This window comes from Petaurus breviceps, unplaced genomic scaffold (assembly GCF_028583685.1).
Source record: "Petaurus breviceps papuanus isolate PSGF00001 unplaced genomic scaffold, PetGlider_PUasm1.0 91133, whole genome shotgun sequence".
NCBI classification, from domain to species: Eukaryota; Metazoa; Chordata; class Mammalia; order Diprotodontia; family Petauridae; genus Petaurus; species Petaurus breviceps.
Window position 1 is genome coordinate 92,179,446 of NW_027187419.1, and position 20,153 is coordinate 92,199,598.

At 37.3% G+C, this 20,153-nt stretch overlaps 1 protein-coding gene across 1 annotated transcript in view; it reads right to left on the minus strand.

The window, feature by feature from the left end:
- Positions 1-1,686: 1,686 nt before the first annotated feature.
- SLC38A11 (solute carrier family 38 member 11) overlaps positions 1,687-20,153 on the minus strand; it is a 70,581-nt gene continuing 52,114 nt past the window's right edge. Inside the window, exons 10-12 of the mRNA XM_069079977.1 lie at positions 19,569-19,681; positions 14,430-14,561; positions 1,687-2,008 (exon numbers count right to left, since the gene is read on the minus strand). Coding sequence (XP_068936078.1) covers positions 1,721-2,008; positions 14,430-14,561; positions 19,569-19,681 — 533 coding nt within the window. The 3' untranslated portion in view covers positions 1,687-1,720. The remainder of the gene's footprint in view (positions 2,009-14,429; positions 14,562-19,568; positions 19,682-20,153) is intronic.

Here is a 20,153-nt window from a genome sequence, read left to right on the forward strand (position 1 = left end):
TAATACCTAAGAATTAATACCTTATTAATGAAAGAAAAAAAATCAGTTATCAGTGATATGAGGTACTGACAACTTAGAAAACCCAGCAAAAAATTTAAATGTCTTTGAAATTATTGTTTCCTAAAGAATAATAGCAATGATTAGTTCCTAGTGTCTTTTGTTTTGTAGTTAATATTCACCTGGATACTCAGTTAACAGACATTTATTAAGCACCTATTATGTACCCCAAACTATACTAAACACTGGCAATACAAAGAAGGACAAAAAACAGGCTTGCTCTCTTGGAACTTATAGTCTAACGAGGAAGACAATATGTAAATATCTAAGTACAAAAAGGATATATAAAAGATAAATAGAGGGAAGGCACTAGCATTAAGGAAAATCAGGAAAGGCTTCTTGTAGAAAGTAGGATTTTTGTTTTGATCAGAAAGAAGCTGGGGAAGATAGGAGGCAGAGATGATGAGGGAGAGAGCTCCAGCCATGAGAAAAAGTGAGTGTAAGTACACAGAGTCTCTAGTTCTAGGAACAAGAAGGAGGCCAATGTTCCTGGATCACCAAGTATTTGGGGTGGGGTGGGAGTGGGGGAGGAGAAGGGGGAAGTAAAGTCCAAGAAGACTGCAAAGGTTGAGGTGGAAGAAGGAGAAGGTATGATTGATTTTGAAAGCCAAAGAGAGGAAGAGGGAGCCACCAGAAATTGTTGAGTGGGACGGTGACATGGTCAGACCTGCACTTTGTAAAGGTCGCCTTAATAGCAGAATAGAGAATGTACTATAGTGGAAAGAGACGAGGCAGGGCAAACAAACCAGAAGGCCATTCAAATAATCCAGGCATTGGGTGATGAGAGCTTGTATCAGAAGTGTCAGTGTCAGAGAAGAAAAGGAGCAAGAGATATCCAAAAAGTAAAGTTGACAGTACTTGGCAATAGATCAGATGGGGGTGAAAAGAAGAAATCAAAGAAGATGACCCCCAGGTTTCAAATTTGGGTGACTAGGAGGATAACAGTAACCTCGACAGTAATAGGAAAGTTTGGAAGAAAAGAAGTTAGTTTTGGCAGAAAAGATACTCATGCTCTAGAAAAACATAAAATAGAACAATCAGCTTCTTTGATCACTTTACTCAAAAAGTGGTTTATCACTGGGTATTTCCATCTTACCTAATTTCAAGGTAGTTATCTTTGTTGGCCTTTGCTTTTTCTTTTCTTTCCTTTTAAAGACTTGATCTTCAAAATTTTATAATATAATAATATTCACTATAATATTATAATTTGGGAAGAGCTAGTAGATTTTTAAAGACTATACTTCTCATTCTATTTTTTAAAAAGCAATTGGGGTTAAGTAACTTGCTCAAGGTTACATGGCCAGTTATTTTGTGTGGGTGCTAAGTATCTGAGGCCAGAACCGATCCCAGGTCTCCCGACTCCAGGGCCGGCGCTCTTACTCACTGCACCACCTGGCTGCCCTTCTCATTCTATTTTTAACAATCATTCAAAGATGTGTGTCCTACTGCAGAATAGAAATCTAACCAAATTTTGCTTCCTTTTTCAAAACACTGGCATGGCCTCACAATAGAAAATAAAATGAAATATGAATAAAGACCAGGGTATCAAAGTTATCTCCTGAACCAAGAGTAAGAAGGAACAGAGAGAAATATAATTACACAGCTCAAAATTTATGTCACATTAAAATATATTATTATCATATTTTTATTAGCAACTAAATCACTAGAAAGTACTAATATTCAAAACAGGAGGTTGTATTGTTGGTTCCTGAGAAGATGAGATATTGAAGAAAGAGGCATTTGTGGAAAAGCAATAGGCCATTTCCTGCCCATGGCTGCAATCTTGGGGATGCAGAACTGCCATGACGAATCCAACTACCATCACAACCACACCATTAAGAAGCATCACGCTGGCCATTATCTTATCTGGGTGGATCCATCTTTCTTCAGAGAGCTTCAGATAACAAGCCGATGGGATAATAAAAATAAGTGGAGCTGCACAGAAGACACCCTGTGAATTGGAAATGAGAAGAAACAAGGTAATTTGGCGGAACAAACACATTTTTTTCAGACAGTTACCAAACAAAAGAGTGTTTGTAATGGTTCTTTAAAACTTATTTAATGACTTGCAACTGAATCAGAAAGAGGAAGAGAAAATACCAAAGGATTTAGGAATTATGTTTTACTCTTCTCAGGGTAGATTTGCAAATAGAGGATTTTGCAACCTCAGACCCAAAGAATATTAGAACTTGAAAGGTCCTCAGAGATGATCTTGTCCAATCCCTTCTTCAGACTGAAACCCAGAGAGGTATAAGGTAACCCACCCAAGATCAAAGAGATAGTCAAATATAGGTCTAGAACCCAGGCTTCTGGATTCCTAAATCTAGTGTTATTTCTACTTATAAGACTTCAAAATATGAAAATCAAATCACAATGGTGTAGGTCAACAAACAGCCTTCTTAAGTTATTATGACTTCAACATATATTTAACAATAAGAATATTTCTCATGAATACCATGACAAACATTTTTTGTGCAGATGCATGTTTGAATCATTTTAAGAAAAGTGTTTGTTTATACCACAATTTTGTTCAAATATACTATTTATCAAACTAAAGCTTATAATTGACATAGTCAATAAAATAAGGTATAAATATTTACTTTAGGCAAATTATAGAAATTTCTTTTATTTTTGCTTATGTTAGCTTTTTTATTTTTCTGTACAACTTGGCAGACTCTGTCAAATATAATGTGTCTAAACCTTTGTTAGTATGAGATTAGACATTTTGGGAAGTACATCTCCCTTTTTCATCCGGGAAGCCTTCTCAGTGTAAATTTACGTGTATATCCATGTAAATAAAAACAGGAAAAATAGCACTCTAAATGCACTTAGCAATAAATAGCATGTCTAAACCCTCCTCTGAGTAAAACCAAACACACTCATTACCTTTGCAAATAGACATGAGGGCCTAAGTAGCCTGGCTAATTCACCAGACTAGATTAGCATGTGGATAAATTCAACCAAAGGGGAAAGTGTCAGATTTAAAATAGAGGTTAGGAGATAAAATATATAATTAAGAAAGAGGGACTTAGTCATTCTACCTATTGTCAACATTCCCTTCTTCCCTCTCCTGCTATGGGTGATATTGACCATCCTTTGCAGTTTATTAATAACAAGCTAGAAGCTTTTAATTTAAAAGCTTGATAACATAAAGTCTTGCCTGTCAGACCACGTGACTAATGCACACATAGAAGGTTGTTGGATTTAATTGGATCCATAGATAACATTTTTCATAAAAGTAGTATTTTTAATTTTTAGGATTTGCTTTGCTTTCTGGTAATGCCACACTTTGCCTTTGATAACACCTGTAAAGGTAAATCTTCTGAATGTGAAAAAGAAAGAACAGATGACAGACATCTAGAGAGTAGCTTTAATGGAAGTACAATCTCCAATGTGTGTCGATTTGGAAAACCTTGATAATGCCTTCATAAAACCTTGATAACCTTGGAAAAACCTCGATAAAAAGAACATGGGCAATTAGGGTTTACGAAATTATATAATGAGTAATAACACTGAATAAAAAATGCCAAATTGGAATCGAAACTACAGTGGCACTATGGTAAGGGTTTCATGATCTGGGAGATTATGAATAAGAAAGGCATCACAGTATAATGCTGCTGTTGGAGTCGGGAACACATGGGTTCAAATCCCACTTTTGATACTTCCTAGATGTTGAACAGCAGTAATTTATTCAGCCTCATTGAGTCTCATGTGTAGAACAGAGGCAATACCTGTAGTCATTGTCTCACAAGGTTCTGGATAGGTTTAAGCCAGATGGCAAAATGCTTTTGGAAGAATTCAAACTCCCTGAAGGCAGAAACAATTTCATTTTTGTCTTTGTATCCCTGGTGGCTGGGAATGTTGAATTGAAACAGGGTTAAGGAAGGAAGGAAACAAGAATTTATATAATGCCTACTATGTACCAGGCACTGTGCTAAATGTTTACAAATGTTTTTTCATTTGATCCTCACAGACACCTTGAATTTGTTGTTGTTCAGTCATGTCTGACTCTCCATGATCCCATTTATGGCTTTCTTGGCAAAGATACTGGAGTGGTTTGTCATTTCCTTTTCCAGTTCATTTTACCAGATGAAGAAACTGAAGCAAATAGGATTAAGTGACTTGCCCAGGGTCACACAGCTAGTTTAGTGTCTGAGGCCAGATTTGAACTCAGGAAAGTCTTCCTGATTTCAGGCCCAGAACTCCATCCACTGTGCCACCTAGCTGCCCCTCAACTTGGGAAGCAAGATTTATCATTAACCTCATTTTATAGTTGATGAAACTGAAGGACACAGAGGTTCAGTGATTTGCTCAGGTTCACATAGCGAGTTAAGTGTTTAAGGCTGGATTTGAACTCAGGTTGGGCCCAGTGTTCTATCTACTCTACCACCTGACTCCCCCTGCAGTTTGGGGAAGAAATTGGCAGACCAAAAAATTCCTTCCAATTAAAAAAAAATAACACTCAGAGTCGCTATATATTTTCCATTTAGAAAAGCTAACTGTTAAAAGGATGACTGGTAACTGACATGGAGAGCAAAAAAGATTTGTTTTCAACTGAGCCAGGTTTGAACGCATCAGTGAATTGCAGACTTTGGCCACATAATGAGAGCCTGACTAACTATACTTGGGTGTATTATAGAAGGTCCCAAACTGGCTCAATGCCTGTTTCTATGAAATAAGTGTTACTGCTTTATTGCTTTGAAATAAAGGCTCCTAAACACATCAAATGCAAATATAGAAAGACTCCACTGTACCCTTCAAAAATCTACTTCTTGGCAGGCATAAACATATACGATGCTTATACTAAGGCACAATATTGCCAACAATTCCTCTTAAGGAGATATTGTTCTCCAGACTTTTGGAATGGTTCCAATGCCAATGTACTGGGAAGGGCAAACCAATTAGCATTATGTTTATTTTATGCTTCTCACAATTGAGAAAGCAGTTACTAGGAAGAAAGCTGATTATTAGAAATAAAGCTTAATGTTTGAACTGGAGGAAGTCTGGTCAGATGTTGTGTCTGAATGCAAGGCTCTTGTCTCAGGATCTGCAAAAGCCTTTAGTCACCAGGAGTTAGACTTGAGAATTCCGCCAAAATGATGGCAAGGCTGATGACAGATGTCAACATTGAGAGCACACCCATTATCATTTTCTTTGCTTTAAAAAATTGCACTTTTAAATTGAGGACACCATGTCTGCTTTTGGAAGCATGTCATTATATATTGTACAACAGAGGAATAAGGCAAGGCTTGTAAAGGTCTAATATTTTACCATCTTGTTAATGGTACATCAATTCAACTGCTAACACACTTACGGTATGATGCGTTGTTTTATACATGGCAAGTAAAGTTTCCACCACCTCATGTTGGCTACAAGTAATACAATAAATGTATATGAGTCATTTTTCCCAGCTACCCCTCAAGCTCAAATTAATTTTTTTCCCTAATTTTATCCTTTAATTCCTCTCACACTGAGCCAAATGATTCTTTTTTTTGTTATTAATCCAATTCTGGTTATTAGATAGTTAAATAATGTAATGACTTTAATCTCACAGTAAGTTCACTCTTCTTAATTCCTTTAATCAAATTACTTATTTTTCCCTCAGTTCTCTCCGATTTAACTGTATGTGCCAAAAATAAGCTCCATGTTTCAGGTTCACTCCAAGCTATATTATCTCGCCTGGGTATTACTTTTAAAAGATTGTTTGGATGAGACTATTTTACTAAGCAATTAAATTTTCAGTTTAGGGCAGCTAGGTGGTTCAGTGGATAGAATGCCACATTTGGAGTCTGAAGTCTCATCTTTATTAGTTTAAATCTGGTCTTAGACACTAGCTGCATGACCCTGGGCAAGTCACTTACCCTCTGTTTGCCACAGTTTCCTCATCAACAAAATGAGCTGGAGAAAGATATGGCAAACCACTACAGTGGTTTCTTTGCCAAGAAAACCCCAAAATGGGTATATGAAGAGTCCAAGATGACTAAACAACAGAACAACAAGATTTTCAGTTTGCCTGATTTCCTATACTATATTATACATTCTAAAGTTGATTCCAAAAGACAATTGGAGACAGCATGATTGGAGTTGGATTCAGAGGACCTGTGTTCAAAGGTGCCTCAGACATTTACTTGCTGCGTGATTGTAGGCCTCAATTTCCTCATCTAAAAAATGGTGAGGTCATACTTCTAAAGTTTCTTCCAATTCCAAATCTATGATCCCATAATGAAAGTCCTTTCCAACCAAAAATATGTCATGCTTTATGTTCAACAGAACATTAGGACAAAGACAGAATTAAGAGTCTATGGTTGTCTCTATGACCACATTCATTTAGGTGATTGTTTTTAGCAAATGTCTTGCTTCCCCAGGGAATCAGAATATCTGAGTTGAGTGGAGCAGGGGAAAAGCTGACAAAAGCTAAAGAAAAGGCTAGAGTATGCAACAGCACCCCCATAGTGAGGGGTGAAGATACAAGCCCATTCCTTGTTTCAGGATTCCTTGTGAAGAGAATTTATGGGCACTTATCACCACTTAGAAGTAACTACATTGATTTAAAAAAAAATTCTGTAGAACTGCATCTACCCTAGGTCTCTTCTACATTGTACAATGTTCTATAGCTGTGTTGCATATTACCATGTTTCCCCGATAATAAGACACTGTCTTATTATTTTTTTGGACAGAGAAACACCAGAGGGCTTATTTTCAGGGGAGCGCTTATTTTAATGAACATTGACAGCAATTTTAATAAACAGGTAAATGTGAACAGGTAAAAAAAATTTACCTTTATTCAATAAGCAAATCACTGGGGAAGAACAGGATGACGTGCTCACTGCTGCAGCTCTAACTGGATGCAGCTCGGAGCGCGGCGTGCGTTTCACGGGGGGGGGGGCAGTGCATACAGAGGGTACCGTAATGTAGCGTGTAGTGCAGGGGATCACCTTCACTACAGTAGCAATCTCAATAGGGCTTATTTTCGGGGGAGGTCTTATTTTAGAGGAATCTTACACAATAAGGGGAGGGCTTATTTTCGGGATAGGTCTTATTATTGGGGAAACACGGTATTTTCTCCAGAATTGGTAATTTGAGTTTTCACCTGAATTTCTTTCTGCTTTTTAATCTAATAACTGGTTAGTCTTATTTCTCTGTTAACAAAATATACTCTTTCCTTTTCATCACCTGAAAACTTTTCCTAAACTGCTCACATTCTTCTTCAGGTCATCAAAATGAAGGCTATAATCTTTTTTTTTTTTAAGCATTCGGGGTTAAGTAATTTGCTCAAGGTTACATGGCCAGGTGTTTCTGGGTGGGTGCTAAGTATCTGAGCCTGGATTCGATTCCAGGTCATCCTGACTCTGGGGCCGGTGCTCTTACTCACTGTGCTACCTGGCCTCCCCGAAGGCTATAATCTTTATGGAATTCTCTGCAGGCACCACACTCTGAAGTAACATTAAATGTTAGAAAAAGAATACTTAAGAGAGGACTACTACTTTACTATCTGTTGACCATAGTATGTATCTTTGTAGGTAGCTAGCTTGCTAGCTAGTTAGCTATGTTTGTCTCTATCCCCCAATAATTTGAGATAAAAAATACAAGCAGGAAAGACATAATGACTTAGTCCCTCCCCTCCCTTCTTTTTGAGGTAATCAGGATTAAGTGACTTGCCCAGGGTCACACAAGTAAGTGTCAGCCAGATTTGAACTCAGGTTCTCCTGACTCCAGGACTAGTGCTTTGTCTGGTGTGACCCCTAGCTGCCCCTGACTAAGTTCTTAGAAATTTGAGCATAGGTTTTCTTATTTCTAATTAACCTAATGTCTTCTGTTTGCTCATTTATCTTCTGGTTGAGATTGGAAACTGAGGTGTAATTACATGAAGAGGAAAAAAGACAGTTGTCTCACTGTCTGTCCCATGCGATAGGGAGTGGGATCATTTAAATGATTACCTTCCTACCCTGGGAAATCAGGGAGGTGATGGTGTAACAGCACCAATGTAAGGTTGCTGCTGTAACATTTACATCAATAATAGTGCTAGAATGATATTGTCACTTTCTTCATTCTGCTTCGATCACTTAATCTAAACCAACTCAGCACACTTTTACCACTTCTTCAGTCCAAGGATAGCCATGATGCAAAATGCCCTGGAGAATATGATTTCTTTAGGGTTATAGTCGTTTTTTAAGCAAGAGGTTTAAGAAAGTGTGACAGGCCGAAGGAGCAGTCAGAAGCAATAATAAGCTGAGTATTCGTGAAGGAATTCAAATAAAAATCCTGGAAATGTAACTGCAGTTTTGCAAAATGAAGACCGTGATGCTGTGTGCACGTCTCATCCGTGAGGTTCGCATAGCTCCTCAGCAGTGGCAATCAAACAGTATTACCAAAGTACTAACGCTTATTAATGAAGATAATATTTTCCCCCTTAAGGTTCTATTTTTATTTCCTTTCCAGGCACATAAACACAAGTCCACTGTCACAGCCTATCTGCAGGTGTCACTTTTCAATAAACTCAAGGGTGGAATTTTTTAAACTTACTGAATTTACAGGGAAGGAAGTTGAGTTCTATTGCATACTTTGGAGCACAAGCTGAAGGGGAGAACCTAATTTCAGGACAGTCTTATAAAATGTCACAATAATAATAATAACAAGAGCTAACATTTACATACATGCCAGGTACTGTAGGTACTATTATTATACCCATTTGATATTTGAAGAAACTGAGGCAAACAGAGGTTAAGAGACTTGCCCAAGGTCACAATAGCTGGTTAGGGTCTGAGATCAGATTTGAATGCAGATCTTCCTGACTCCATGCTCAGCTTTCTGTCCATTGTACCACCTAAAAGGAAACATGGTTAACTAGCCCTTTTAGTCTTTACTACCCAATTTAGTATCAACTGCCAAATGTGGTTTTTAAAATTAATTTTTAGGTATGAGACTTATTATCGCCAATCTTATCATAAAATCTTGCTTAGGCCAAGTACATGTCTCAGACATCTTTTGTCTTTACCCCTACTCCTTATCCCTCACCTCATTTTTGCCATTCACACACCAAATGCTAACTGGCTTCCTGGTCCCACTACAGTACCAGTATATCATCTTAGTACACAAAAGCATCAATTGATTGGAGGACTTTAGATGTGGAAATCTATTTCTGATTTTTTATAGAGGGAAGTTCAGGGAAATAAGGAACTTGCTTTATGGCCAAAAGGACTGGAATGTATTGACCTTGTAGCATCAGGAATGTCTACGTGTGTGTTTTGAAGGAGGAATAGAAAGCTGTTTGAATGTTGTTCAGTCATTTCAGTCACCTCCAACTCTTCGTGATCCTATTTGGGCTTTTCCTGGCAAGGATACTGGAATGGTTTGTCATTTCTTTCTCCAGCTCATTTTACAGATGAGGAAATTGAGACAGACAGGGTTAAGTGACTTGACCGGGGTCACATAGCTAATAAGTGTTTGAGGCCAGATTTGAACTCATAGCAGGATGCTACATAGTGTAGAGGGGTGAAGAAATTACTAAAGATGTTCATTCCTTTTGTAGTAAATGAGCTCAAATGAGACATTCCATAAAAGAGAATAAGTGAACCAGAAATGACCATGCTGATCATTTATTGTACAGATGATGAGATACTTTCATTATTGTTTCCAGTCACTTTAAAGTTACTTGTGCTGTCCTGTGCCAGACATCACCTGTCATCCTTGAAAAAATGTAGAAATAATTTCTGGATTATGTTCTCTTTTGAAGAATAGTAGAGAATTATCCACACTATGTACTAATTTCTCCACTAGTATGTGTGAGAGATACAGAAGAAGTATAGTGTATATCAGACTCTCCTCTCAAAGACTTTACAGTTGAGTTGCATAGCCACAACTAGCAGGAAGAAAAGACTGGAGAAGGTGGGCTAATGTCTATCTAGTAAATCAAGGAGCCCTCATAAACCAGAACCCTGTATTTCCAAAGAACTGATAAATGAGATCATGTGTGTCACTGTCAGTGACCTTTGAAAAACTATGGAGAATGAGATCATTGCCTTAGGACTTAAGAAAGGCAAATGCTATACTGATTTTCTAAAAAAGGGAAGATAATGGGTTTTGTAAACTCTGGGTTAGTAAGCCTGATGTTAATCCTTGGCAATCTTCTAGAACATATTATTATGGGATGATTTGTAGGCACTCACAATGAGAAACAATGATTACTAAGAGCCAATCCATCTTTGTCAAAATGCTGAAATTTAATAGGACTATGGAAATTCTGACATTTGGATCCAGAAATTGGTTTCATAAATACAAGATAGGAATGGTTTGGCTTGATAGCAGTTTGTGTGAAAAAGACAAATGGGGTTTGGCCTACTATAAGCTCAATGTGAGTCACCATGGAACATGGCAACCAGAAAAGCTAATGCAATCTTTGGCTGCATCAAGAGAGCCTATGACAGAAGAGGATCTGCTAAAGAAACTGGGGCTGTTTAGTTACCCCCGCTTGGGGTGGTGTGGGACCTTATTGCTGTCTTCGAGTATTTAAAGGGCTGGCATATAGAAGAGGGGTTAGATTTATGCTGCTTGTTTCCACATGGTAGAACTGGGAGTAGTGGATGGAAGTTGTTGAGGCAGATTGCAGTTTTGATGGAGGGATCACAGGATCATATATTTAGAGCTAGAAAGGGACTTAGAGGCCATCAAATCCAATCTCCTCATTTTACAGAGGAAGAAACTGACCCACAGAGAGGCTCTATAAATTGCTTACTATCACCTAGCCATGGCTGAGGTGGGATTTGAATCCAATTCTGAATCTTGAAACTCTAAGTCCAGTGCCCCAGTGACCGAATCATACTATATCCTTAAAAAACAACAACCACAACAAAAACACCATAGGAAGGAATCTCAGAGGCCTGCTAATCCAATACCTTCATTTTATGAAGAAAATGAAGTTTAAGTAATTTCTTTGCCCAAGGTTACACAGGTAGGAAATGTCAGAGGTAGGGTTTGAACCCAGGCACTCTGACCACAGAGTCATTGCTATTTCTATTATACCAAAAAGGCAGGTTAAAAAAATTACAAAGGGGTGGCCAGGTGGCTCAGTGAGTAAGAGTTGGCTCCAGTGTCGGGATGACCTGGGGATCGAATCCAGGCTCAGATACTTAGCACCCACCCAGAAACACCTTGCTGTGTAACCTTGAGCAAGTTACTTAACCCCAATTGCTTAGGAGCGGCCAGGTGGCTCAGCTAGTAAGAGCACTGGCTCCAGTGTTGGGATGACCTGGGAATCAAATCTTGGGCTCAGATACTTAGCACCACACCCAGAAATAACTGGCCGTGTAACCTTGAGCAAGTTACTTAAGCCTGATTGCTTTAAAAAAAAAATTACAAAGAAGTAGCACTATCCAAAAATGGCATGGGCTCTTTGGGGGAGGCAGTGGGTTTCCTCATCACTTGTTTTCAAGCAGAGGCTATAGAACCATTTGTCTAGGGTACCACAGAGGAGATTCCTGTTTTAGTGTGAGTAGATGAGAGAAACTTCTGAGGTCATTCCAATTCTGAGATACTGTGATCCTATACTACCCCTCAAAGGTTCTGAACTTGATAGTATAAAATGAGTACTTGTTAAATTATGCAGTAGAGATTAAAAGGGAGATATGAACTCAGAGAAGGACAACAGTAGTCAGTCTTCCTTCATAGAGAAGACAGAACTTGAAGTGGGCCTCGAAACAGGATTATGATTTGGATCAATAGTGCCCAATGTCGAAGTCACTGTCAAGTCTTTTGGATTCAGCCTCTACAAGCATCTTACACTGTGACTTCTTTTTACTCCTGCTACCAACACCCAAGTTCATGCTCTTGCTACTTCATCACTACAATACCTAGATTAGTGTAACACCCCTTAAAATGTTCTCCTTCCCTCCAGGCTCTCTTCTAGCTAATCTATCTTTCATAGCTGCCAAAAGAAATTTTCTAAAGCATGGGTTAGCCTATGCCATTATCCTGATAGGAAACTTTCATCAGATCTCTATTGCCTATAGGATAAAGGGCAGCCCGTTAGCTTGGCATTTAGGGCCCTACACAGCTGGATCTAGTCTAGATTTTTAGCCTTTTCATGTTACATACCTCTTTACATACTCTGTATGTCCTGGTCAGACTGCACTATTAGCTGACTCCCAAACTCTGCCTTTCATTTTCTGCTGTGATGAATTTGCACAGGATAATTTGACTCCAATGAATTTTATGTGATTTTTGACCCCAGAAGTGACACAATGGGAAGAAGTATCACCATAACATAAATATTATAAATACCTAGCATGTAGCATACTATTATCTGTGAATAATAACTCACATTTCTTTCTTTCTTTTTTTCCCCCCAAGGCAATCGGGGTTTAAGTGACATGCCAAGGTCACACGGCTAGTAAGTGTTAAGTGTCTGAGGCCAGATTTGAATTCAGGTCCTCCTGACTCCAGGGCCAGTGCTCTATCCACTGTGCCACCTAGCTGCCTCAATAACTCACATTTCTAAAGTGCTGCACAGTTTGAGGTTTTCCACAACAACTGTTATGAGCAAAGATGGTCCCAGTATCACACACTCTTACTTTCTGGCCTAACTCATTAACTATGTTTTTCTCTATACAGGTCATTCTATCTCCTCTCTTTGTACCTTGGCATATGCTGATCATCATGCCTAGAATGCCCATTCTTGCCACTTTCACCTCTTGGAATCCCTAGCTTTCTTCATGGTCCAGATCATGCCACCTTCTACTCAGAGCTTCTTCTGTTCCTCTCATTTGCTAATGCCTTCTTTTCAAAATTACTTTGTATTTACTTTGCATATATTTTCTATTTACTTATTTGTATCTGTGCTTTGTTGAATTACAATTTAAGCATTTTGAGGGCAGGAACTGTTTCATTTGTTTTTCTTTGTATTCCTAGTGCCTAACCCAGTGCCTGGCACACAGTAGGAACTTGTTAAATATAAAATTAATGAATGAAATGCTATTTTCCAAATTCCAAATCCTCATCCAATTGTCAGTTAAATTATCATTTCCTCTGATGCTCCCTTGCTATTTGCATTCTTTTTCCTCATCAGATTTTCCTAGAACACTTTGTCTAATCTCTCCTGTGTCCTCTTCACTCTCCACCTTATATCACACTTATCTGTGTGCTTGTGGTATCCTCAGAACATGTAAACATCCTCAGAGGAGGAAATGTTTTCTTTTGTCTTTGTTTTAGGCACTGGGCATCTGATGTGGGTTGAGATGGATTGTAATCAAGAGATTTAGCTTTAATGGAGTAGAAAATAAGGTTTCTGAGTAGTGGAGTGATATGATGAAGGTAGAGATTGAGAAAGCTTAGAATGGTAGTAGTGTGTTGAGTATATTAGAGGAGAATAACCTGGAATCAAGGAGAATAGCTTGGAAGGTGCTTCTTAAAGCAAACCAGACATGTGGGGGTAAGGATCTTGAATTAAGGTGGTAGCAGAGTTGGACTGAAGAGAAAGGAATTGATGTTAACAATAAATCAAATTTATTTACTCCTAGGTTTACAAAGAAAGAAAAGTTTTATGAAAAGTGCTCACGGCTTGATGACAGACTATCTATGACATGGATAGATAATTATCTTTTACACACATGGCAATCAATCCATCAACAAGCATTATATTAAGAACTCATGATGTGCTAGGAACTGAGGATAGAGAGAAAAAAATGAAATAGTTCCTGCCCTCAAGGAGCTTACATTCAAATGTGTGTGTGTGTGTGTGTGTGTGTGTGTGTGTGTGTGTGTGTGTGTGTGTGTGTGTAATATATATACAATTAGTTTGGAAAAGTATGTTGGAATCAAGTTATAAAGGTCTTTAAGAGTTGTAAACAGAGATGCTTATCTTTGGTCCTAGAAGAAAGAAAGAAACACTGGAATCCACTGAGTAAAGGAAAGACATGATTAGATGTGCAACTTCAGGGAAATCATTTTGGTAACTTTGTGGCATATGTATTTGAGAGAAGAGAGATATGAGGCAAGGAGATAAATGCAGAGGCTCTTGAAAAAGTCCAGATTAGAGGGGATGAGGACCTGAACTATGGTTGTACCTGTGTGAGCAACAAGATGTTATGGAGGTAGAAAGACATGATTTGGCAATTGACTGGAGATGAAGGATAAATTAGTTTCTCTGAATATAGCTTTGCATGATAAAGAAAATTCAAAATCTGTAAGACTATACTTTAACAGGATGTGGGAAGCACTACAAAAACTGTGCATCATTAATCATGGAATCGATATATATTTCAGAATATGCTTTATTGCAATTTGAAAACATATATTGTTAAGGATAACACATCATTTGCTGAATGTAAACCTGTTCTGTTCTTCAGAATGGAAGAAGGAGATAATTTAGTTACACTTACATTGAACTCCAGCACGATCCCAAGGCAATCAACCATCAATGACACTAGTGTGGCCATAGTAATAATTACTGTTGTCACCATAACATGGGAAATTTTTGAAAGGTTCCCACCAAAGAAAACATTGGCAATTACCTGTCAAAAAAGATAAGATTTAGAAAATTGAGTGTCCATTTCATGTTTATGTATTTTTTCTTTATACACAGCTTTCTGACACATCAGTCACTTCCTAACAAACAATGCTTTCCTGTAATACCTTCCCAGAAAAAGTTAATTGTATACAGCTGTTGGATAGGATATTTTTAGTACCATACTACCAGACAATATATATGGGTATTATGTATATATGTGTATATATATACACACACACACACACGTATATATGTATATGAATGCACACACCCATATTTAAAACCTTTAAGACCAAAAGCAAAACTTAATAATGTCTCTATTCTTTCCAAAACACACCTTTGACATGACGAGTAATGCTAATTACCCCATTTTGTGCTCAGGAAATAAAACATTACAGACATACAGACAATTGAATACCAGCATTAGGGTAAGATATAATCTATCCTTGTGATGGAAAAGGCCTTGAGGACCTCTCTTATTCCTTTTCCCTGGATACATACAGGTCTACAACTAAAATAAACTAGACAGATGGATGTTTATTTGAAAGGATTCTAAGGAAGGAGATTTTATAACTTTGCTCAATGATCCATTGCTTCTGTTTTCATCTAAACCCCCTCTTGCAATTGAAGGCTGTTTTCTCTTGTCCTTTTCTCAGTGAGGATAGAGAGGAACCCATCATTCTTTAGAGAATAATGAACTCAATCAGCAAGCGTTTATTGATCACTTACTATTTATGCCACACTGTATTAGACACTGTGGGGAATACAAAAGATTTATTAAGTATTAAACCTCTGCTCTTAAGAGCTTGCAATCAGTCTTGGAAAATAAAACTAATAGTGTGAAGCTAACATTAAAGGGCTAACATAGTTAGCACAGTGCCTGTCTATAGGAGGCACTTAATAAATGCTATTTGACTGACTGACTGACTCTCTGATACTGACTCAGCATAAGGAGTTCATGGATAGAGTTTACAGAATAACAGATTCTACAACTGCAAGAAAACCTTTGAAGTAACGTAGTCCCTTATTGTATAGAAATTCCCTCTATCAGCAAATGCTTATAGAGGCTCTTCTTGAATCCTTCAAGTGACAGAGAGCTTACTACCTAGTAAAATTGTGTGGACTGCAGTAGTCCCAAAAACCTTTGTGGAGAAGGTTGAACTGGAGCTCGTATTGGAAATGAATGGACTTGTGTGTTGTTGGAGGGCATTCCGGGAATGTAAGAAGAGCTTGAACAAAGTCATAAAGTCACGAATGACCATGCTATATGCACAATGCACACAGGAGACAAAAAAAAGGTTGGTGAATGTAGTGGAGGGCTCATAGAAAGCTGCATCCTAAAACTAGTTAATTCCTAGGAATGGAAGGCATCATCTAATTAGATGGTCATTTAGATCCAAGAACATTAGCGATCTAGATCTAATTATCATTAATATAGGTTGTTAGAGATCATCTAGTCTAAGCTCCTTACTTTACAGATAAGGACATATTTTTCACTCTAGGCTTTCTCTTAATGCCCATCCCAATCTGACCACTAGTTATTTTTTTTGAGTAATATTTCTTATTACTCCCCTTTATGTAGTCAATGCTTCAGGCACGTTGGCCTACTGATTATTCTTCTAACCTTACCTATTTGTGCTTTCCCCTACTCTTTAAACGTACCCCCTCTTTTTCCTTGTGCTTCTTAGAATTCTTAGCTTCGTTTGGGGCTGGAGTAAAGAGTGACCTTTCTTTCAAGCTTCCATTGGTAGTCCTACTTGTTAGCATACTTTCCCTCCTCAGATTGGCTTGTAGTTACTTCTTTGTTTATCTCTTGTGTCCCTTCTTGTATAGCACGTAAAGTTCTAGAGGGTTGGACCTGTTTCATTTTTTCTTTGTATCTCCAGGATGTGGCACAGTATTTCATGGAAGGTACATAATAAATTCTTGTTGAAATGAATACATAAAAAATGACAATGGTGGAACAATCGGTGAGTATTTGATTATAGAATGCTTGAAAGAAACTAATAATTTTTCCTGTGTTATCTAGCTAGGTCATTTCGCCCAAATGATATAATGTAGTGTGGTCTTATGGATAAAAAGACTTGGAATCAAGTTCAAATCCTGTCTCTGATGCATACTAAGTGATTCAGGGAAAATCATAATCTCTTAGCAACCCAGGTAATTGTTTAGGGCTCTAAGTTACATATGGTTTTCCAAATTGTTTCAGTAGACAGTTTCCACAGCATGAATTCCCCAAGTAGATGAAATCATAGGCCTATTCTGAGCTAAACTAAACAAAAAACCTACATAATGCCTTAACCCAATTAAAATACACATCCCTGGAAGGCCTTTAAGGAATAATTATACTGATAGGAAGTTCAAAATTGTAACAGTGGTAAAGGAGTTATTTTAGGACTGACGGACATTTTGGCAACACTCAAATAATACCCTGTGTACTCTTTACTCTGCCTCTTAATAACCCATGTTGATCTCATGCCACGTGTGTGTGTGTATGTGTGCATCTGTATTTGCTTGTGAATGCATGGAAGCAAGAACAAAAAAGAAAGAGGAAAAGTAAGGGAGATATAAATGAAGGTATCTTTTATCTAATCACTATTCTCATAGAAGAGTTTTTAATTTAATTATTCTTCCAGTTCATGGTACTTAGAAACAGAAAGAAAAAAAGAAACGAACCAAATATTCAGTTGTAAGTCCTGCAAAATGCAAACTCGAAGGTGGAGTGATTCGAACAATTGATGCCTACCTTCCACAGTTAAACAAGGTGTGCAAATTACATCAGTCCTAATCTGAAAACCAGATTTGGATGTGAGATAGGGCTGGCGAAAAATTAAAACAGAAGATACCCATACCTTCACTGTTGATCTAGACATCAACCCTTAGTTCTTTCCTCTTCTACCACAGAACCAAGAATCTATAGTTAAGCCTCTGAGTTGGAGTATTCACAAACAAGTCACTAATTAGTATTTATAAAGAATGAAATCTGTGAATTGGTCCAGTTATTTTGGAAATCAATTTAGCATGACACACAAAAAGTCCCTAAAATGTGCATATCCATTGATCCAGTGATATATCACATAGACTTAAATCCCAAAGAGATTAAAGAAAGAGGAAAAGGCCCTATACATACAAAAAAATGTTTAGGGCAGCTCTTTTTCTAAAGGCAAAGAACTGAAAACTAAGTAAGAAAGTGCCCATCAATTGGTCAATGGTTCAACAAATTATTTTGTATGAATATAAAATAACATTATTGTGCTGCAAAAAATGATGAAAATGATAGGTTCAGAGAAACCTTAAAAATTTGTATGAACTGATGCAAAATGAAGTAAGAATAACCAGAAGATCAAATATATAAAAACAATAACATTATAAAGACAAACGACTTTGAAAGATGATATCTGATCAATGTAATGACTAACCACAACTGTGAAAGATCTATGACACCCACTCCCTAATGGAGATGAGATAGTCTCAGAATAAAGGATGAGACAACCATTCATGCACATGGACAATGGAGATACTTGCTTTGTTTGACTATTCCTTTTTGTCATAAGGGTTTTCTTTTTCTTTTAAGATGGGGGTAAAGAGTGAGAAGGAGAGAATGCTTAATTGGAAAATAAAATGAAGCAAAAAGAGTATAAGTAGTGTTTTGAATTGCATATTCAAGATGTCCCTGGCCTATGACTGGCATTAGGTAGGTAGCTATCTGAGAAGCAGGATGATATAGTAGATATACCTGACTCTCAAGGTATATCTCCTGAGCATGTATTACCCTGGGCAAGTTGCCAATCTACACAATTTGGTGGGGGGCAAGTTTCCATACCTAGAATTTCCTCTTCTAAGGAAAGGTCTGGACCAAACCACTTCACTTCCCCCACAACATATCTTCTTGCCTTCTAGAGCATAATAAGTTGGACATTCTGTTTAAGTTTCAGGCTGTTCACCTAATATATTAAACCTATTTACTCTAGACTTTGTAAATAACCTCTAGGTTAGACTCCTAAGTCTAGGGGCCTTCTCACTGTGACTTCTGAGAGGTTCACTGTGAATTAGTCATATTAAACTACAATAGGATGTAATAAGATTTTTAATACATTGCATGATGGACCGCCTGAAAGTCACATTTTCTCACTTCAGTATGGCAAGAATCAAAACACTTCCCTTACTGTCCACCCTGTCCCCCAAATCTTAATATAGATCTCCTTTAATTTCTCAAATCCAATTGGGTGGGATTTCATAGTGATTGCATCAGAGATTAACTAAGGAGATATTAATGAAATATAAAAGTACATGCATTCTTAAAGGGGAAAAGCTCCAGGTTTAAATTAGAAATTTAGGGATTCAAGGAACAACAAAATATTTTGAGACACACACACACTTAAATTAAACTCATTCTACTGAGGGCATTCTGTCCCATGCTACTTCTATGCTTAGACTTGGCTGTGGGGAAAGAAAAATCTAAGTAGCAAAGTCATGAAAAAAGTTTGGATATGGGTTTTGTTTTTTAAAATTCAGTTTGGCTATACCAAATGCCAGGAAAAACCATGGAATGCACTTATATAAATATTTGACCTTATGTTAATATAAACTCAAGCCTAACCATGATTTACAAATTCTGCTTGTGAAAGGTTCTCATAAATCTCTGGATGGGCAGTGGTCCTGGGTGGGTAGCAGAATGAGCATTGCTCTGGGAATCAGAGTGTCAAGGTTAGTTCCAATATTATCACTAATGAGCCAGGGAAGAGCTATTTAACCTTTCACTCTTTAGTGTCCTCCTCTATGAAATGATGGAGGTAGCTCATAGGATCTTTAAGGTCCCTTTCAGCTCTAGAATTTCAAGAATGAAAACTTTTCTTGAAATCCTGCTGCGGAAAAGTTAAAAGGAAATATAATAAATGGTAGAGCCTGTCTTGAATGCATATATTTACAAAAAAATTATTCTAATATTAAAGTCAACAAAGAAACTTTATGGGCAAAACCAGCACTTGGAAAATGAAGTATAAGTACTCACCTCTCTGGTCACGAAACATTCAATTGGATAAGTCAAAATGACAGTGATACCATAAAACAATCGCCCAAAGTTAACTAGGTCATCATTTTTGCAATAATTTTCAAACAAATCTCCTGGGGAATAACATAAAATTGAATTATTAAAATTATCAAAAAATCTGAGATTTTAAAAGAACTTATATAGATCAAAATGAGCAGAACAAGAAGAGCAATTTACATTAAAATATCAATATTGTAATAAATGAACAATTTTGGAAGATTTAAAAATTCTGATGGAATGATTACCATGATGATTAAGAACAACGCCCACCTCATGATAGAGAAATAATAATAATGAGACATACACTTTTGGACATGGCCAACATGGGAATTTGTTTTATCTAACTATGCTTATTATGATACAAAAGTTTTATTTATTTTTCCCAGTGGGGTAGGGCAGGTAGAAGGTGGGAAAATGCCTGACAATTAAAACTGAAAAATACATATATATTTTTTAAAATGAGAAGGATATTACCTAAAACCTCAAGTTTCAATCAATTTTTTAAAATAATCTGGAACAAACATTAGAACTTCCTGTGCAGTTTCA